The 20372-nt window shown below is 42.1% G+C and overlaps 1 protein-coding gene across 1 annotated transcript in view; it reads left to right on the forward strand.

Annotated features, from left to right (window-relative positions):
- Positions 1 to 16168: 16168 nt before the first annotated feature.
- The window catches only part of LOC144699638 (myosin-1-like), a 33398-nt gene continuing 29194 nt past the window's right edge, over positions 16169 to 20372 (forward strand). Inside the window, exons 1-10 of the mRNA XM_078570728.1 lie at positions 16169 to 16369; positions 16483 to 16626; positions 16831 to 16987; positions 17156 to 17183; positions 17892 to 18006; positions 18108 to 18200; positions 18355 to 18418; positions 18513 to 18611; positions 18734 to 18837; positions 18919 to 19057. Of these exons, the coding sequence (XP_078426854.1) occupies positions 16169 to 16369; positions 16483 to 16626; positions 16831 to 16987; positions 17156 to 17183; positions 17892 to 18006; positions 18108 to 18200; positions 18355 to 18418; positions 18513 to 18611; positions 18734 to 18837; positions 18919 to 19057 (1144 nt within the window). The remainder of the gene's footprint in view (positions 16370 to 16482; positions 16627 to 16830; positions 16988 to 17155; positions 17184 to 17891; positions 18007 to 18107; positions 18201 to 18354; positions 18419 to 18512; positions 18612 to 18733; positions 18838 to 18918; positions 19058 to 20372) is intronic.

Consider the following 20372-nt stretch of genomic DNA (forward strand, 5'->3'; position numbering starts at 1 on the left):
CTTGACGCCTTTAGAATCTAGAAATCTATTTCCTTCTTAAATTTATTCAGTGACTTGGCCTCCACAGCCTTCTGCAGTAGAGAATTACACAGGTTCACCACCCTCTGAGTGAAGAAATTTCTCCTCATCTCAGTCCTAAATGGCCTACTCCGTATCCTGAGACTGTGACCCTTTGTTCTAAATCCCCCAGCCAGGGGAAACATCATCCCTGCATCCAGTCTGTCCAATCCTATCAGAATTGTATACATTTCAATGAGATTGCCTCTGATTCTTCTAAACTCCAGCGAATACAGGTCTAGTTAACCCAATCTCTCTTCAGACGACAATCCTGCCATCCCAGGAATCAGTCTGGTGAGCCTTTGCTGCACTCCTAGTATGGCAAGTATATCCTTTCTTAGGTATTGACCAAAACTGCACACAATCCCGCAGGTGTGGTCTCACCAAGGCCCTGTACAGCTGCAGTCAGACATCCTTGCTCCTGTATTCAAGTCTTCTTGCAATGAAGGTCAGTATACCATTTGCCTTCCTAACTGTTTCCCCTTTCTCCTCCTCCCTCTTCCAGCAATTTGTCCTGTTCTGTGTCACCACTGCTCATTTTCCCAATCACGCTGTAGGCCAAGGGGTTGCATTCTACTGCACCCATGTCTGAAAGCAAATGGTTTATGAGGAATCCTTGAAATCAGGACAAAGTCCTACAGCAATGTGCTGCACCATTCCCTGTAGATTTCAGTAACTTCAAACAACTCTGGAAATCATGAAACATTTCTACCATTGCAGCATGAACCAATAGAAATCAATCAGCAATTAACCTGAAAGTAGTTGGTAGTCCCTTTAAATAACACTGCTGGGGACTCCTGCCTGCTGCTGACCATGTGCTTACCTGTGTAAGGTTAAGAGAGAATGTTAGCTGGAGTGTTAAGCTCCAAAAATGACAATGCTGGCATCAATTCAGTTTGGAGGTTGATTGACCTCACAGGCATTCTACTCTGCGTGCTGCAGATGTCTGCACCCTGCACATATCCTGATGCTCTGACCAAAATGTCATCCACATGACTCACATCAGAAGTGTGCGCATATATTGCAGATGCCATTTTGGAGGTAACATGACATCTACAACTGTGAAAAATGGGCACTGCACATATTAATTTTGTGGCCTATGATTCTATATCAATGATGAATTGCTTGTGGTAAGAAGTACCAATTACTTATACATGCGTTTGACATTTTGTTATTGAAAGTGCTTTGTACCCATTATAGATTTTGGTGGATTGCCATTTGAACCCTTGTCCTTCCATCCTTGCAAACTACCACCCCATCTCTAACCTCCCTTTGTTACTAAAGCCTTTGAACATGCTGTTGCCTCCCAAACTGCATATTTGAATCACTCTAATTAGGCTTTTATCCCTGCCACAGTACTAAAATAACTCTTATCAATGTCACAAGTGATATCCTATGTGACTGTGACAAAGCTAAACTTTCCCTTCTTGTCCTTCTTGACCATGACATCTTCCTTCAAATGCATCCACCTGCAATGGCTTCTCTTCCCACTCCCACACCATTACCCCTGGTGTCCCCCATGAATCTATCCTTGACCCTCTCCTATTTTTCATCTGCGTGCTGCCCCATGGTGACATCATCTGAAAACACAGTGTCAGTTTTCACGTGTATGCTAACAACACCCAGCTCTCCCTCACCACCAAGCCTTTTGTCTCCTCTACTGTTGCTAAATTATCAGGCTGCTTATCTGATATCCAGTACTGGGTGAACAGGAATTCCCTCCAATTAAGTGTTAGGAAGACCGAAGCTGTCATCTTCAGTCTCCGCCACAAACTCCATTTCCTAACCACTTACTCCATCCCTCTCCCTAGCAACTGACTGAGGCTGACTGATATGTCAGTAAGACATGAAAGAAATCATAAGCTATGTAAACAAAACTTTATTCTTTTTGCTTATTTAGAAATGAACTTTGCTGAGCCAAAAGATGGCCACCACAAGTCACCTGATGTCTTGAATTGTAAGGTGACCACTAAGACATTATATGGATTGCATTAGAAACATGCCCTGACATGTTGCTCGTGGAATCTCAAACCTGGGATTGTCAAGATAAATTTCAAATAGGAACTATTGAAAGGAAATGGATATCATTTGCAACTTTATAAGCTTACCCCTCTGGCAGACTCTGAATGTCTACCAAGACAACAGCCACCCAGAACAGGGCCATTAATACTCTTTTAGAGGCTAATGACTGGGACATTATAAGCCATAAAGCAAGAGCCAGGTCCAGACACCAGATAAACATCCCTTCATGAAATCATTGTGGAGTAACAAGGTCACATGATTCAAGTGCCCATTTTGAAATCTCTTTGTACAATTGAGAACTCAGAGGCAGGCCAGTCTGCTGATGTATCACCAACCTGCCAGCATTCAACAGCAGGAAGCCAGGCTGACCAAGCAGCCTGCAACAAGCCCTCCTTGAAGCCTGTTTATCTGAAAGCCACTGGCCACTGCCTGTCAAGCAGACCAAATCTCTGAATATCGATTTCATTTCACTGTGGCACCATAGTCTTAAAGGTATTCTGCACTTCTGCCTTCAGCCAGGAACCCGCCTGAATTGAGACTTGCCTGCAATGGAATCCCCTCTGAATTTGAACTCTCTGGACTTTGGAAATAATGTGAGCTGATAGCTGTTTCTGTGGTTCTTTTTTTTCCCCGTTAATTTATTCATTGTGGTAAAACCCTCTTTTTTTCTATCTCCCTTACTTTATACGTGTGTGTGTGTGTGTATGTGAAGTTGCGATCATCCCCCAGGTTTGAATGTGTGAATAAACTAAACTTCCGATTTGATCCTAACAGAGTTTTCTGTGAGTTACTTTAAATATTGACTACATAAACCAAGGGTTTTTGGAATAAGTGCCACAGCCTATTTTAAAACAAAAAAGACCTCTGCTTACGGACAGATGGTGAAAGAACAAAGTTCAGTTTTGCTCCTCTTCCCTGTACGTAACACTGAACCAAATTGTTCCTTCATGCCATATTTAACTGCAAGATGAGCCTCCGACCACATATCCACAGCATCAGTAAGAACGCCTATTTCTACCTCTATGATATCAGCTGACTCAGTTCATCTGCTGATGAAACCCTCATCTGTTGCCTTTGTTACCTCTAGACTTGGCTATTCCAGTACACTCCAGGCTGGTCTCCCACATTTTGCTCTCCATAAATCTGAGGTCATCCAAAATTCTGTTGCCCCATGTCCTTACACCAAATCCTGTTCACCTATCATCCCTGTGCTCACTGATCTACATTGGCTCCTGGTTAAGCAATGACTCGATTTTAAAATTCTCATCCTTGTTTTCAAATCCCTCCATGGTCTCAGTCCTTCCTATCTCTGTAACCTCCTCTCCTCACAACTGTCAGATATATCTGTTCATCACATTCTGGCCTCTTGAACATCCTTAATTTTAATCACTCCACCATGAGCAGCCGTGCCTTCAGTTGCCAAGACACTAAACACTGAAGTTTTCTCCCTATGCCTCTCTGCATCTTTTTGCCTCTTTCCTCCTTTAAGATGCTTTTTAAAACACAGCAATTCGATTAAGCTTTAGTTCATCTGCCCTTATTATCTCCTTCAGTAATTTGATGTCAACTATTGCTTTACAATGCTCCTGTGAAGCACCCTGGGACTTGAACTTGTTAATCAGGCCATGCATTGCTGTGGTCTCAGTATTGGGACCAACTCATGATTTACCAAGCCGCTCTTTTCTCAAAAGATATTTCTCTCCTTATTGGATTTCACAAGTTTGTACCAAGTCTGCAGAAAATGAGTCACCACAGCCAAAACCAATTTGTGGGCTGCCTTAATCTAGCCATCAGACTGGAACAGTATCTTCTTTCAGACAATCCTGGCACATTGCTGGAGCATTCTGAAAGCGTGACAAATTTATCTTCTCCGGGGAAGGAAGAATGAAACAAAGATTGTGTCCCTGAGGGCATGAATGGATTCTTCCTAATTTAGTTATTCATTCTACACTGAAAACCCAGCATATTACCCCTTTTTGGAGTAATTTGCAATTCTAATTTTGTTCATTCTGCATTGAACTGAGTATATTATTTGGAATTCACTAACCATTAATACATGTTAGCGGTGAAAATTGTTTTTATTTACGATGTGAGTGAAACCTATTTTCATGAGACATAAATGGATCAGCTGCCAGAAATGCAGACGTGCACAATTTTGTGATGCTTATAAGAAACTTTTGCTAATGATATCCTCAAATATCAGCCAATGATCAGTTGCCTCTAATAATGATTTGGCGTTTCTCAAATAGGTGAATCTTGATTAATGCCCTAAACGTAATCTAGTTTTGCTACTACACAGCTTTTCATATTAAATAACTCGATGGCCTAGAATTTGAGTGAAAAGTGCACATACAGCTGCTGAATACTTTTAGCAGGTTTTTGTGTGACAAGTTTCAGCAACTAGAGATCCACTTCAGTGTGGATTTGGGACCTGTGTGAATAAGGCAATTTTAAAAAATTCTTTCACAGGATGTGGGAGTTGCTGGCCAGGACAGCATTTGTTCCCCATCCTTAATTGCCCTTAAGAAAGTGGTGGTGAGCCGCCATCTTCAACCTTCAATGATGGTATTAGCGCAATAGAGAGAGATGACCGAAGTTCAGGAAACCAGGACGTAGAAGCGGTTTGGGTAGAGATTAGAAATAGAGTCAAGAAGTCACTTGTGGGAGTGGTGTACAGGCCCCTTAATAGTAACCATATGGTAGGACGGGGTATAAAGGAAGAAATAATGGGAGCTTGTCAGAAAGGTATGGAGATAATCATCAGGGATTTTAATCTACATATAGACTGGAAAAATCAGATGGGCAAAGGTAGCCTAGATAAAGAAGTCATAGAATGTTTTGGGATAGTTTCTTAGAACAGTGTTTTCTGGTGCTAACCAGGGAGTAGGCTATACTAGACCTGACATTATGCAATGAGATAGTATTAATTAATGACCTAATAGTGAAGGCACCCCAGGCTGCATTTGAGCCACATTGCATATGATTGAATTTTACATTCGTTTTAAGAGAGAGAAGAGTGGGTCCAAGAGTAGCATTTTAAACTTAAATAAGGGTAATTAGGAGGGCATGAAAGCAGAGCTAGCAAAAGTGAACTGGCAAATTAGGTTAAGGGATAGGTCAATAGAGATGCAGTGGCAGACATTTAAAGGGATGTTTCAGAACACACAGAACAGATACATTCTAATGAGAAAGAAAATTTCCAAGGGGAGGACCCACCATCCATGGTTAACTAAAAAAGTTAAAGGTAGTATCAAAATAAAGAAAAAGCATATAATTGCACAAAAATGGGTGGCAGGTCAGAAGATTAGACAGAATATAAAAAATAGCAAAGAATGACAGAAAGATTAATAAGGAGGGAAAAATTTGAGTATGAGAGAAAGCTAGCTAGAAATATAAAGACAGATAGTAAGAGTTTCTATAGATATTTAAGAATGAAAAGAGTTAATAAAGTGAGCTTTGGACCTATACAAAGTGAGTCTGGGGAATTAATAATGGAAAATAAGGAGATGGCAGATTAATTCGATGGTATTTTGCATTGGTCTTCACTCTGAAGGAAACAAGTAACATCCAATAAATAGCTATAAATCAGGAAATGCAAGGGAAGAGGAACTCAAGAAAATTACAATCACCAGGGAAGTGGTATTGAGCAAATTGTTGGAGTTGCAAACTGACAAGTCCCTGGGTCCTGATGGACAAGGGAAATTGAATACAAAAAATAGGGAGGTTATGTTTTGGTTGCACAGGTCATTGGTGAGATCACATCTGGAGTAGTGTGTACAGTATTGGTCTCCTTATTTAAGGAAGGATGTAAATGCATTGGGAGCACTTCAGACAAAGTTTACTAAACCAATACCTGGAATGAGTGGGTTGTCTTATGAGGAAAGGTTGGACAGGCAAGGCTAGAATCCTCCGGAGTTTAGAATAATGAGGTGACTCGATTGAAACATATAAGATCCTGAACTGTCTTGATAGTTGGATGTGGAGAGGATGTTTCCTCTTATGAGTGAATCTAGAACGAGGAGTCACTGTTTAAAAATAAGGAGTTGCCCATTTAAGACAGAGATGAGGAGCATTTCTTTTCTTTCAGAGGGTTGTGAGTCTTTGGAACTCTTGCTCAAAAGGTGGTGGAAACAGAGTCTTTGAATATTTTTAAGGCAGAGCTGGTTATATTCAAAAATAAGCAAGGGATGAAAGGTTATCGGGGCAGGTGGGAATGTGGAATTGAGGTTACAGTGCGATCTGCCATGATCTTATTGAATGGCGGAGCAGGGTTGAGGGACCGAGTGGCCTACTCCTGCTCCCTGTTCATATGTAACTACTGCAATCCATGTTGTGTAGATGCACCCACAGTTCTGTTAGGAAGGGAGTTCCAGGGTTTTGTTCCAGCAACAGTGAAGGAACGAGTCAGAATGGTGTGTGGCTTGGAGGGGAATTTCCAGATGGCGGTGTTCCCATCCATCTGCTGCTCTTGTCCTTCTAGATAGCAGGGGTAGCGGGTTTGAAAGGTGCTGTCGTAGGAGATTTGGGCATGTTGCTGCAGTGCATCTTTTGTATGGTACACACTGCTGCTACTGTGCGTCAGTGGTGGAAGGAGTGAATGTTTAAGGTGGTGGATAGGGTGCCAATCAAACGGGCTGCTTTGCATTGGATAGTGACAAGCTTCTAGTCACTTTGTATTGACCTCTGCATTCTCACTAGTTGTTTTTGCCTGTTTCTGTTCCCATTCCTGCCTGCTCTACTTTAAAATGTCGTTCCAAACTCCTATCACCAACCTCCAAGTCCTTATTAATCTCACCATTGTCAAGTGTGACATAGCATTAAATGATCATTTTTCAGAGTACCTCCAATACTCTAATGTTTCAAGAATTGTCCTCATTTGCTTTTTAATAAAGGCGACAAAACGGAACTCTTTGTTAAAACATCAGTTTTTTAAGAACATCTAATGTTTTTCAATAAAAGCATGAGAAAGTTCAAATCTGATCTATTAATGACTAAATGCCTAGCATCAAAATTTTATTGATATCCCTTGTGCAAGGCATTAGATCCAGACAACTATCTAAATACTGTATAAGCATTGTTTCAAGAAATAGAGAACCTCCACTTGTATAGCACCCTTGCATCCTCAATCTGAAAATACAATGCAGTTTATTCACTGTTATAATGTAGGGAAAGGTGGTCTCAAATTGATGCACAGCATGTCTTCACACCTAGCAAGAGATATTTGACCAGATGATCTGTTTTTACTGTGTGATGTAGGGATAAATGTTGGACATGACACTGGAAAAATTCTTGTTTTTCTTGCAATGGTACCTGAGATCTTTTACATGCACCTAAGTTAGCAAACAGGGACTCCACTGAATGATGACACTTGCAACAGTTCTGCACTGAAGTTCCCATCAAGATATTGGCCCAGTCTTCCAATCAGGGTCGGAACCCCTTCTTCTGACCCGGATCAGACAAAAAAATACACACTTACCTTCCTCCGATTTTTCTGGTCAATCTTCTGATCGAGGATCCTTCACAAATGGCTCAGTGCAGCAAACTTTGGAGGGAGCAACGCCAAGATACCGTGCAGAAGGCACACCCCCTTCTTACGGTACTAGCTGTCATGTTCCGATAAGTAAAGAGTTTAAATGTGACTAAGCTTCTTTGAAAAGTTACGGAGCGAAGGGAAGTGGGAAGGGGGTAGGGTGGGTAAGATAAGTGGGTTGTGATGTTTGTGTTTAATGTTTGTGCTTTTTTGTAAAAGGACTTTTAGTTAAAAAGGAGTCCAATATAAAAAACCTGACAGTAGGGTGTGCAATAGGAAGTATTGCCGTCTGGTGTAGAATGAGGAATAAAGGAACCTTTGGTTTTTTTACACAGGAAACTGGGGTTCAGAAGCAGATAGCTGTGTGTGTGTGTATTCTTAATTGTTAAGAACTGACAAAACACTTCAGGGGTAGGGCGGTTAAGGAAATAGGATGGATGATGGGGCTGTGTGGATAAGATAAGTGGGTAAGAAATTAGGGTGGGCAAGGTAAAGGGGTAGGGTGGGCAAGGGAAGGGGGTAGGGTAGGTGAGGGAAGTGGGTAAGGGGTAGGTGGCAGGTGGACAGGGTGGCAGGGTGGCCAGTGGGTAGGGTGGTAGGTAGGTAGGGTAGCAGGGTGGTAGGGTGTCAACTGTGTAGGGCAGTAGGATGGCAGTTGGGTGAGTAGGTAGGTGGGTCGGGAGGTGGTCAAGTCAGTTTGTGAGGGGTTGTCAGGTTGCGTCGGGGGGAGTGGCGGGCTCCGGAGATAGTGGGGGGTTAGTGTGAGTGACTGGAGTCAGTTTTGTAGTTACCAGGGGTTAGGCTAGGATTTATCTGTCTAACATTTCCTGGGTAGCTCCAGGTAAGTAAGTTGGAACCGTCTGAAGTCTCTGACTCTAACACAGAGTCGGGAAAGGTCCCGGGCACCAGGGAAATTGTCCATCGGAAGTTCAAACTTCCTGGGCAACTCCCACAGAGTCGTTGTGTTGGGACTTTGGAGGGTTGCCATAGAACATCTTCCAGGGTTAGCTGGTTTCCAACCATCCGGAGATAGAAGATCTGTATATTTATTTGGTAAATTCAGTGCTTTAAGTGGCAGACTATAGGTTATGCATTAACTTTGACAGCTGTTATTGTGGTATTTAGCTGATTTGTCAAAGGCAGTCATTTTGTTATCATAGGAGGTTCCCAGTTAGAATTACTGTTTAATGCAGGAAATTGTGCAAACAAGAATTTGGATGGACAATATCTAAAATATAATGCAGAAGGCCATCATCCCATTCTCCCCCCATTAATCCATAAATGCAAAGTGCAATGCAGATTACTTATCATAAACACCCAATGACTGTGTGAAATTAACTTTTATTTCTTCAGGAAATGAATACCAATCGATCTGGGCTACAATTCTCTGCTCTGCGTTTTGTCCCACATTTCGGCCCATATTCGCCCTCTGCAGGTGGTCAGTTGTCTTGGGCACTATTCTGTGAACGTAGGCACATTGTCATTCGTGGGAGAGACAAGGGAGATGGTGGTGTAGTGGTAATGCCAAGGCTAATGCTCTGGGGAACAAGGGTTTAAATCTCATCATGGTATCTGGAGGAATTTAAATTCAAATAATAATCAAGAGTTAAAAAGATAGTCTCAGAAGTAGTGACCACAAAACCATTGTCAATTGTCATAAGAACCCGCCTGGTTCACTCATTCCCTTTAGGGAAGGAAATCTGCCGTCCTTATCGGTCTGGCCTACAGGTGACTCCAGACCCACAGTGATGTGGTTGACTCTTAACTGCTATCTGAAATGGTGTGGCAAGCCACTTAGTTCACGGACAATTAGGGATGGGCAACAAATTCTGCGCTTGCCAGCGATGCCCACATCCCATGAAAGAATCGAAAAAAAATCTTCATTGAAGAGCTTAGAAAGTTAGTGCGGGAAGACTACACATGAGGCATCACTACTGAGTCTGATCTCATCCGGCAACATCTACACAATACACTCTTTCTCAATTGGGGTTACTGGACGTCGATCAGGTGCATGGTTGAGTTTTCCATTTTGACCGTAGCATCGTCACTGCTGAGTGTTCGAGTGAATAGCTGCAAACGGAATGAAGGGCAAGTGCCGTTCGTTCGCCGTTTCTCACATAATCCGTTGGAATAACAATAATTGGTTGCAGCACTTTCAAAGCCTAAAGTGTCACTCATAAATTCCTTTTAGTTAAGTTCTACAGACGTAATCTATAGTGTTAGAGCCTGAACTGTACAATTTGGTATGAAATTACTTTGAAATCTAAATATTGTGCAGCTTACAACTACATACGGAAGTATAATAAAATAAACGTGTATTTTGGTTTAGTTTAATAATTTTACCTGCATGAAGTAATCAATTGAATGGTCTAGTTTGCGAAACTCGCGTTATTGGAGGTTGTAACTGACAAGAAGTGAAGGCTGTGCTGCAAATTGGTACAATATTCGATGACCTTCTGCAGATGAAGTTCTGGTGACCTATTGATGTCTCTTATGCACAATTATGAACTTCGCATCCTCTCCCAGGTTTGGGAGGCACTTCGCTGCTTTGGTCTGTGACTGGAACCATAATGCTGCAAAATAAAAGGTTTGGTCTCTCCTCTAAAATGCCATCTCCGGGTCATCTGCTGAGATTATAAAATTGCAACAGATACCCAACAGTGAGGTGACAAAGGATATACGAGGCATCTGCTGTCGAGAGCACAGGCTAAATTTGACTTTAACTCTTTGGGCCAAACAAGACCCTCTACTAGCTGAAAACCCAATGTCAGGATGGAAATTTAAGGGGGGGAAAAAAAACTACTAAATGAAATTTCAGATTTTTTTTTGCTCAGATTTGCTGGGCTTTTTAATTTCAAAACTGTCCCAAGTCTACTTGTTTAAGTGTTTGTGGTTATTTCTCCCCCAAAGGGGTTTCCTCTAAAAGTTTGTGAACATTTTTCTTTCTCAGACAGCCTCACTGATGTCAAAAGCAATCGTAGAATATTGGTTGGTTCAAGTGATGTTTGAGAAAGAAATGGATGTTGCAACTTTCACCTATGCTGAGCCTTAGGTGAGTCCATAAAACGCGCCACTATTAGAACAATGGAATGATAGTTGGTTAGTAAACATTATTAAAATACATCACAGATGTAAATTCATCACATTTGACAAAAAAATCAAGTGAACTCTCAGAGTTTTAAAAATCTAAGAATCGATTGGAGAAAACAGATTTTTCAGGCAATCTCCTCTCTATGTGCTATTGAGCCATAGTGCCCTCAAACCCAGGATCTGTTTGCATCGGAAGGCAAGTAAACGCTACATTTGATTCTATATAGCTTTTGCCAGATTCCTAAAAAAAAAATTGCAATTGAACACCGTCCTATATTTAGACATGATTGGGCGAATACCACTAATGTAACATTCACAGCCAGATTTCAGTTGGCCATATATAGATGCAGCACATGCCAGGGAAGATACCGGGCTCCTTATAAAAATCCGACAGTCCTACGAGAGACTTGTTCGAGTCTGCAGTAGATTCTGGTGAGTTGCATTTACCTAGGAGCACTTCCACGGAAAGTAAAGAGGGCGGTAGGGGGTGGTCTGAACTGACCTTTCTGTTGTTGCTTCTATAGTCCTTAAGTTTGGAATTTCTGTTGTTCAGATTTATGTGATAGTCCATTACTGGACAGAAAGAAACATCTGATTATTTCTGGTATATCTTTAAACAATTTTATGAACAAGCTTAATACACTGGAATCGAAGCAAGTGCATTGCCAAAATTGTTAATTGTCATGGAAATTTTGAAGCACTATTTGCAAATGGGTTCAACTCCAAAGTCTATAAGAGTCTTACCTGTTGTTATTCTGCTTTCTTTCACAGCCAGAGAAGCCAGCAAGCCAGCAGTCCTCTTTGGTTGTGGATCCACAGGGTGAGGATTTTAAGGTTCAAACGAACCCCTGAGCTTTTACTCGTTGGGCGTTCTTGTTTTCTGAGAATCCACCCCGAATTCTTCTTTTTCAGAGTAGTCACTGAGGTAGCAACCATGGCTCAGAAAACGCCACTGACAATTTCTTCCAGAAGTCAGCTATGTTTTAGCCAGGCAGAGCATTAACAGAAGGCTCCATAAACATAGTCCACAAACATCGTGACCAAGAATAAATTAGAATTTTGCAGATGGACAGGATGTGCTTGCTTGCTGCCTCCTTATAACAAGGCAACAGATACCATTTTATTAAATCATATAAACTCAGGGGCTTGTACTCACCATTGCTAGGAGTTTTGGTGTATTTCGTTAGGTTTCCTGTCCATTTTATTCCCTTTCCTCCACATGGGCACTGATTCCCATTGGACTACAGGCCAGCTAGCTTTTAAAGTCCCACCTTACCAGAATGTTCACATGTGTCAATCTTCATTAGGAATATTGGCCCACATTTTTGGGGGCGTGGGATGGGGTGGGTAAAACAGCTGAGCCCCATTCTTGCCTGCTCTGACATCTGCACATGTAGACTTAAAGCAGGAATTCAGGAAAAGGGGCATTGGCAGCAATTGTTTTGCACTTACTATGAAAACCAGTCTAGAATGCAACCTATGGCATGTTGGCCCATGAGGCCCACTTACTTATTGACTTCACTAGCAGAGCCACGGGGATTTTAAAATGTTTTAATATGAAAGCAGTTGGTCATGGACCCTGCAATTGACTTATCCCAGAAATGAAAAAGAATGGCATCATCCAAAAGGGTGATTGAATGTGTGACTTTTCCGGAATATATCTGTATAATTTTTACAAAAACTGCTTGCAGAATGTTTATTTGCTAGCTCTAAGAACATAAGAAATAGGAACTGGAGTAGACCATTCGGCCCCTTGAGCCTGCTTCGCCATTCAATAAGATCATGACTGGTCTTCTTGTGTTTCGATTTCCACATTCCCATCTAACCCCGATAACCTTCGATTCCCTTATCTAACAAGAATCTATCTACCTCTGCCTTAAAAATATTCAGTGACCCCGCTTCCACCACCTTCTGAGATAGAGAGGTCCAAAGTCGCACAACCCTCTGAGAGAAAAAAATTCTCCTCACCTCTGTCCTAAAAGTGCGACCCCTAATTTTAAAACAGTGCCCCTAGTTCTGGACTCACCCACAAGAGGAAACATCCTTTCAATGTCCACCTTGTCAAGGTCATTCAGGATCCTGTATACTTCAATCTAATCACCCCTCAATCTTCTAAACTCCTGTGGAAACAAGCCCTGTCTGTCCAACCTTTCCTCATAAGACAACCCACTCATTCCAGGTATCAATCTAATAAACCTCCTTTGAACCGCCTCCAATGCATTCATGTCCTTCCTATTTTCTGTACAGCACGCAACTCATTAAATTAATATCCAATATAGAGATGCCCTTATTTCCCTACGTAATATTATGTCACAGCATTTTCACACCGACTCCCAACTTTTCGTGACTCAATGAAGCCTAGTTTATGTGTCAGCAAATGGTTTATCAGCACATTTATCATTTTACATAGAGTTGCCATACCAAGAATAATGGGCAAAGAGCCTCCCTTTGTAGGGATGCAATTCTGAGGCACTTTTAATGTTAGTGTAAACAGAATGTAAAATTGACACAATCTCTTTAAATAGAAGCAGAAGTGAGATACTGTGGAAACCTCAAATTAAAAAATACTCAACAAGTCAGGCAGCATCAGTGGAGGGAGAAACAGAGTTAACATTTTGGGTTGATGACATTTTAATAGAACCCATCTCATTAGGTTAGACAGGTACCATTCCAGGGGCTTTTTTGTCTGTGTCAGTATGGTTGGTGCATGGCCTGATGTGGTAGTGATGTTTTGCAGGTCACTCAGGGAGTCTGAGTTGCTGTGGCAGCATATATTTTACATGCATGTTGTAGCCTGGAGCTATGGATAGTGATGGTTGAGGCTCCAACATTCTTTCCATCATATGGCTGACCAGGAATCTCTCCGACTCTTACCACCTGCCATTGGTGTATGTAGGAAGGATTTGCAAGTTGATACTTAACTTATTTGACTGTGTAATGAACACACCTTCCTTGGCCATCAAGTCCTGGGCTGGAACTTGAACACGGAGCTTTGGGCTCAGAGGCTGGGATGCTATCCATTGCACCACAAGACCTCCATGGCTGAACATAACGTGTGTTAAATAATATACTTGCTCAACAATATAAAGTATTTTATGAGAAAGCAAACATATTATATTGAACATTTTTAGAAAAAACCTTGTGTTTCTGCTTTGAGTCCAAACATTTTGAAGCTTTGGTTCAAGTTTCTGCTGAAACACATTTACATAATGCCAAGTGTAAAATTTCCCACAAATTGGCCCAAACGGACCAATGTCAATGGCTGAGTGATTAAAATTGGGAACTTGGCCAGTTGGGCCTCAGGTGTCTGAAAAGGGGATCTGACAAAACCCACAGTGTAAAATGTTTTCTTCAGAATGAGGCCGAAGATTGAAAGGTAAGAAGGGGCTCACCTCTTTCTGCAAAAAAATGCCGTGTGGTCTGATATATCTGATTGGTTTAATGTATACACATTAAGAACAGTAGTGGGTGAATTCAATCTGAGCGCTGTGCAACTTTAAATAAAGAGCTGCATTCATCTAATTGATTGATTTAAATTAGCTTTTTATGAACAGTGATTGATTTTGTCTACTTGAAATCTGAATTAATCTCGATTTTAACTCTTAACATACATGAAGTATAATGGGTTTGATGTTAATTTAACTGGATTTGTTGCAGTAGTTTGCTGAAATGATTGCTGGTCTGCAGTAAGGCTGGAATCACATGGCTAAGGCTGCCTGCTGATGCCTTTGCGCTGAAGTAAATTGGCCGCAATTTGAAGACCCTCCTGAAGATGGTCTTCAAAACGACAGAAAATCATGATCCTGATGTGGGGTCCTGGCCAGTTTTGTCGGCAAGGCCAACTTCAGGCACAGTGGTAGTTTTAGCCAGTGATAAAGATTGCGGAAATTTGTGTGTGAAAGAGTATTTTGGACATCACTGAATCACAGAATTTTTACAGCGCAGAAGGAGGCCATTTGGCCCATCATGTCTGTACTGACTCTCCAAATGAACAATTTACTTTGTGCCATTCTCCTGCCTGCACATTGTTCCTTTTCAAGGAACAGTCTAATTCCCTTTTGAATGCCTCAGTTGAACCTGCCTCCACCACACTCTCAGGCATTCCGGACCTTAACCATTCACTGCATGAAATAGTTTTTTCTCATGTCACTTTTGCTTCTTTTGCAAATTTTCTTTAATCTGTCTCCTCTCGTTCTCAATCCTTTCATGAGTGGGAACCGTTTCCCTCAACCCCATCTGTCCAGACCCCTCATGATTTTGAATTCCTCCATCAAATCCCCTCTCAGCCTTCTTTTCTCCAAGGAAAATAATCCCAACTTCTCCAATCTATCTTCATAACTGAAGTTCCTCATCCCTGCATCCATTCTTGTGAATCTTTCCTGCACTCTCTCCAATGCTTTCACATCTTTCCTGAAGTGGGTCACCCAGAACTGGACACAATACTCCAGCTGGGCTGAACTAGTGTCTTATACATGTTTAACATTACCTCCTTGCTCTTGTACTCTATGCCCCTATTAATAAAGCCTAGGATACTATATACTTTTTTAACCTTGTTTTCAACCAGTCCTGCCACTTTCAATGATTTTTGAACATATACACAGGTCCCTCTCCTTCTGCATCCCCTTTTGAATTGTACCCTTAATTTTATATATTGTCTCTCTATGTTGTTCCTACAAAAATTAATAATTTCAAATTCCTCTGCACTGAACTTCATCTGCCACCTGCCTGCCCATTCCACCAACTTGTCCATGTCCTTTTGAAGTTCTGCACTGTCCTCCACACAGTTTACAATGCTTCCAAGTTTTGTATCATCTGCAAATTTTGAAATTGTGTCCTGCATAAATAACTTTTTTTTTATTCCTTCACGGGATGTGGGCGTCGCTGGCTAGGCCAGCATTTTTATTGCCCATCCCTAATTGCCCTTGAGAAGGTGATGTTGAGCTGCCTTCTTGAACCACTGCAGCCCATGTGGTGCAGATACATCCACACTTTGAGTGGGAGTTCCAGGATTTTGAGCCAGTGAATGTGAAGGATCAGTAATATAGTTCCAAGTCAGGATGGTGTGTGGCTTGGAGGGAAACTTCCAGGTGGTGGTGTTCCCATGCATCTACTCTCCTTGTCCTTCTAGGTGGTAGAGGTCATGGGTTTGGAAGGTGCTGTCGAAGGAGCCTTGTTGAGTTGCTGCAGTGCATCTTGTAGATGATACACACTGCTGCTACTGTACACCGGTGGTGGAGAGAATGGATGTTGGAGGTGGTGGATGATGTATCAATCAAGTTTGATATTCTGTGATCGTTTGCATTGGTCAAGCCGATTGCACGTGAATTGTGCTGATTTAGCTAGAGGAAACAAGTAGAAACTCAAGGTCAAACACTTTTAGTGGCTGAATTTGGATACCTCTGCAATTTCACCTGTAATTGAAATACAGTGAAATTAGTGAACTTTTCCACACAGTGAAACACAGCGACCATGAATTTTGAATACATGAAAATCTTTGGAGCAGCTGCTCCATACCTTCGCAAATCTGAGAAGGAGCAAATTGAGGCACAGAACAGGCCTTTCGATGCCAAAACTGCTTGTTATGTGATTGACTCCAAGTCGGCGTTTGCAAAAGGGAAAATTAAGAGCCAAGATAGCACCAAGGTTGAAGTGGAAAGAGCAGATGGGAAGGTTGGTGAATCTCAGCAATTTTAATAGATAGAACTGCTTGTCCTACTTCCAAATTTAGCATCATGAATTATAAAACTATATTATAATTACTCTTGCCAAATTATCTATTTCAGACAATTTCTGTGAAACCCAATGATGTCTTCCCAAGGAACCCCCCAAAATTTGACAAAATTGAGGACATGGTCATGATGACCCACCTGAATGAAGCATGTGTGCTGTATAATCTCAAAGAGCGTTATGCAGCCTGGATGATCTATGTAAGGACACCTTCAATATTTAGATGATAGCGTTACCAGGGTGACACTGATGGGGTCGATGATGACATTACCGGGGTGACACTGATGGGGCGGTGATGGTGTTACCGGGGTGACACTGATGGGGGTGGTGATGGTGTTATTTAGTTTTGAAAATCCAGTTTAAGTCACAAAGTGCCAACACTAATTGATTCTTGCTTTTTAAAGACATACTCCGGGTTGTTCTGCATCACTGTGAACCCCTACAAGTGGTTACCAGTGTACAACCCTGAAGTCGTGACTGGCTACAAAGGGAAGAAACGGCAGGAGGCTCCTCCCCACATCTTCTCGGTCTCTGACAATGCTTATCAGGCCATGTTAACAGGTAACTTGTTAATTTTCTATTATTTAATAAGCACTGATGTATCTATTTTTGTATACCTCATTTAATAATTATAGGCAATTAGCACAACTTACAACTTAACTTCAGTTTACAATTAAGTGGAATGGAATTTCTAATGATACTCCTCTTTTTCGATGTTTCATCTTACAGATCGTGAAAGCCAGTCTATCCTGATCACGTAAGTAAATAATTTACACAAGTCTATGAATTTCTCTCACTAGTTATATATCTATGTATAGGCATATAATCTGTAATGCATTTAAATTCTCACACTGTGTCACACTTCCTTCCTGTAGCACTTTCCATCACGCCTTGTTCATAATGCCCCATTGTAAACCTCTGCTTATTCAAAACCCTGCTGTCCATATCCTAACTCGCACCAAGTCCTGTTCATTCGTCCGCCCTGACCTACATTGGTTCCTGGTCCGGCAATGCCTTTCGATTTTAAATTTCTCATTCTTATTTTCAAATCCCTCAGTGGTTTTGCCTCTCCTCATCTCTGTAATCTCATACAACCCCCTAAAATCTCTGCCCTCCTCTGAGATTTTTTGTGCACCCCCAGGTTTCATTGTTTCACCATTGGCAGCCATGCCTTTCAGCTGCCTAGCCCCTAATCTCTGGAATTTGCCTCCCTAAACCTCTCTGCCCTCTTACTCCGCCTTTAAGATCATCTTTAAATCGTACCTCTTTGACTAAGTTTTTAGTCACCTGTTCAAATACTTGACTTTGTGTCAAATTTTGTTTGATAATGCTCTTTGTGAAGAGCCTTGGGATATTTTAATATGTTAAAGGCACTATAAAATGGAATTTATTGATAAAAAGTAGCACGTCCTCTAACTTACCTAAGGAATGGCAGAGGATGCATGATCATTTTTGTACTTTTCAGTGGAGAATCTGGTGCAGGAAAGACTGTGAACACTAAACGTGTCATCCAGTACTTTGCAATAATTGCAGCTATTGGTGATGTGTGCAAGAAGAAGGATGAAATGTCAAAGGCGAAGGTATGTGAGAAGATAATGACACTTTAAAAATGTATTTCATTGCATTTATGCCTTAATGCAGTTTACTCAGCTGTTAACTGAAAACAAAATGTACCCTTTAGGGAACCCTGGAGGATCAAATCATCCAGGCTAACCCATTGTTGGAAGCTTTTGGTAATGCCAAGACAATAAGGAATGACAACTCATCTCGTTTTGTAAGTTCAAATGGAAATACATATCTAAAATTAAACAGCACTGAAAAGAAAATTAATGTTACTTTTGTGAAAAAAGTTGATAGCATTTAATCACCTCCATATACAATAACAAAAGTATTATATCCCCTGAATTCACTTTATTTTATTTCTGAAGGGCAAGTTTATCAGAATACACTTTGGAACCACGGCAAAGTTGGCTTCAGCAGACATTGAAACATGTAAGCGTTTCAAATCTGATTAACTTAAAGATAAATAAATAAATACATTGGTAAACTTGTGACAGAGATGTAACTGATCTGAATTCCCATCCAGACTTGTTGGAAAAATCCAGAGTGACATTCCAACAGCTATGCGAAAGAAGCTATCACATTTACTACCAGATTACATCCAACAAAAGACCAGAACTTATTGGTAAGGAGTCTGTTCACCCTTTACAGTTTTTGAAACCCCTATATGTTTCTTTTGCACATTTGTATTTCTTTTCATCATGTTACGTGATGTTTAAACAACCTCTGTCATCTACTTTGCTTTAGAAATGCTTCTTATCACCACCAATCCCTTTGACTATCCTTATATCAGTCAGGGTGAGGTTACGGTTCCGAGTATTGATGATAAAGAAGAATTGGCAGCTACTGATGTGAGTACAGCGTACATGAATTATTATGATAACAGCTGAGTTTGATAAACTGATTGTAATATCATCTCCTTGAATTTATAGCAAGCTATTGATATCTTGGGCTTTTCCAATGACGAGAAAAACAGCATCTACAAGATAACCGGTGCAACAATGCACTATGGAAACATGAAGTTCAAGCAGAAGCAAAGGGAAGAACAAGCTGAGCCTGATGGCACAGAAGGTACATTAATTCAAAACACTTGCTATACTTTACATGAAAGAGCTCTGTTCTTAAATTAGTTAAAGCAGATCACATAAATACATATCAGCAAGGGCTGAATGCTGGCAAACATGCATGGATTACTCTGAATGCAACATGACAAAACAGTTCAGTGGAACAATTTACCCACTTTTATTATTTAATATCGGCATCAAACATTTTGAGGTCAGATACCTCACAGTCAGTGGCAGAGTAAAAAACATTATAACCCCTAATAATATGCTGTGCCCCAACTCAGGAGATTATTTCCTGTCATTATTGAGATGGGTGCCGCAACTTCCGAGCTCCGCAGCACTGAATTTGGTGGGGGGTACCCCAAAGCTGCACTGGGGAATCCCCTTCGCAATTCCCAAGTAAGGTTTCCATGGCAATTGCCGAGGATTGCAAACTTCCCCTGGGAAATTGCCCTGCGCTGGGAACCATCCAAAAATACCATTTAAATCTTAAACTTTGGATGGTTCCGACTGGGTTATGCCAATAATTACCCAGAAAAAGTTGGAAGGATTAAAATCATTGCTAACTTCTGGATAACTATTGTGCAGACCCAGACTAACACCCCACGCGATTCCCACCCCCCTCAAACCCCCAGGGAACTACACCCACCCCTGCTGACCCCCACCCCTCCTGACTTCCCCCTTCAGAGAACTCCGCCGCACCCCTGACCCCTCAGGAGCTCCCCCCACCCCTCGACTACCCCATCCACAGGACCCCAACCCCCAACGCGACTCCCCTCACAGCCCTGACCCCCCCCAGGGGGCACCCTCTCCTGCCAATGACTCCCTGACAACCCACTGGCTGGCAGGACTTCCCCAGCCCCCCAAATGCCCAGGGCTCTACCCCCACCCCCTGACTATCCACCCGACAAGATTCCCCCACCTGCACGGGACACCCCCCTGCCCCCCTTCCCGTGTTGGGCCTGATTCTCACCCACACCACCTTCACCAAGCCTGACCGGACCTGGCCTGAGGCCCAAAACTGCCCACCTCCCAACCCCGGAGGCCCCATACCCTCACCGAGGCCCAAAACACTCCCCCCAGACCCGCTAGGCCCAACCCGACTTGACCCGAGGCCTGAGGCCCAACACCCCCCACTGAGGCCCAAAACTCTCCCCCACAACCCCACCTGGGTTCGGCCTGACCCAACCCGAGGCCAGACCCACCCGATTTCCAACCCCCCAACCTATGACCCCCGACCCCCCGAGCTCTGACCATCCCAACCTCTGACCGCCCCGACCTCCGACCAAACCGACCTCTGATTGCCAACCTCCAATTCCTGA

Source organism: Cetorhinus maximus, chromosome 24 (assembly GCF_964194155.1).
Source record: "Cetorhinus maximus chromosome 24, sCetMax3.hap1.1, whole genome shotgun sequence".
Classification (NCBI taxonomy): domain Eukaryota; kingdom Metazoa; phylum Chordata; class Chondrichthyes; order Lamniformes; family Cetorhinidae; genus Cetorhinus; species Cetorhinus maximus.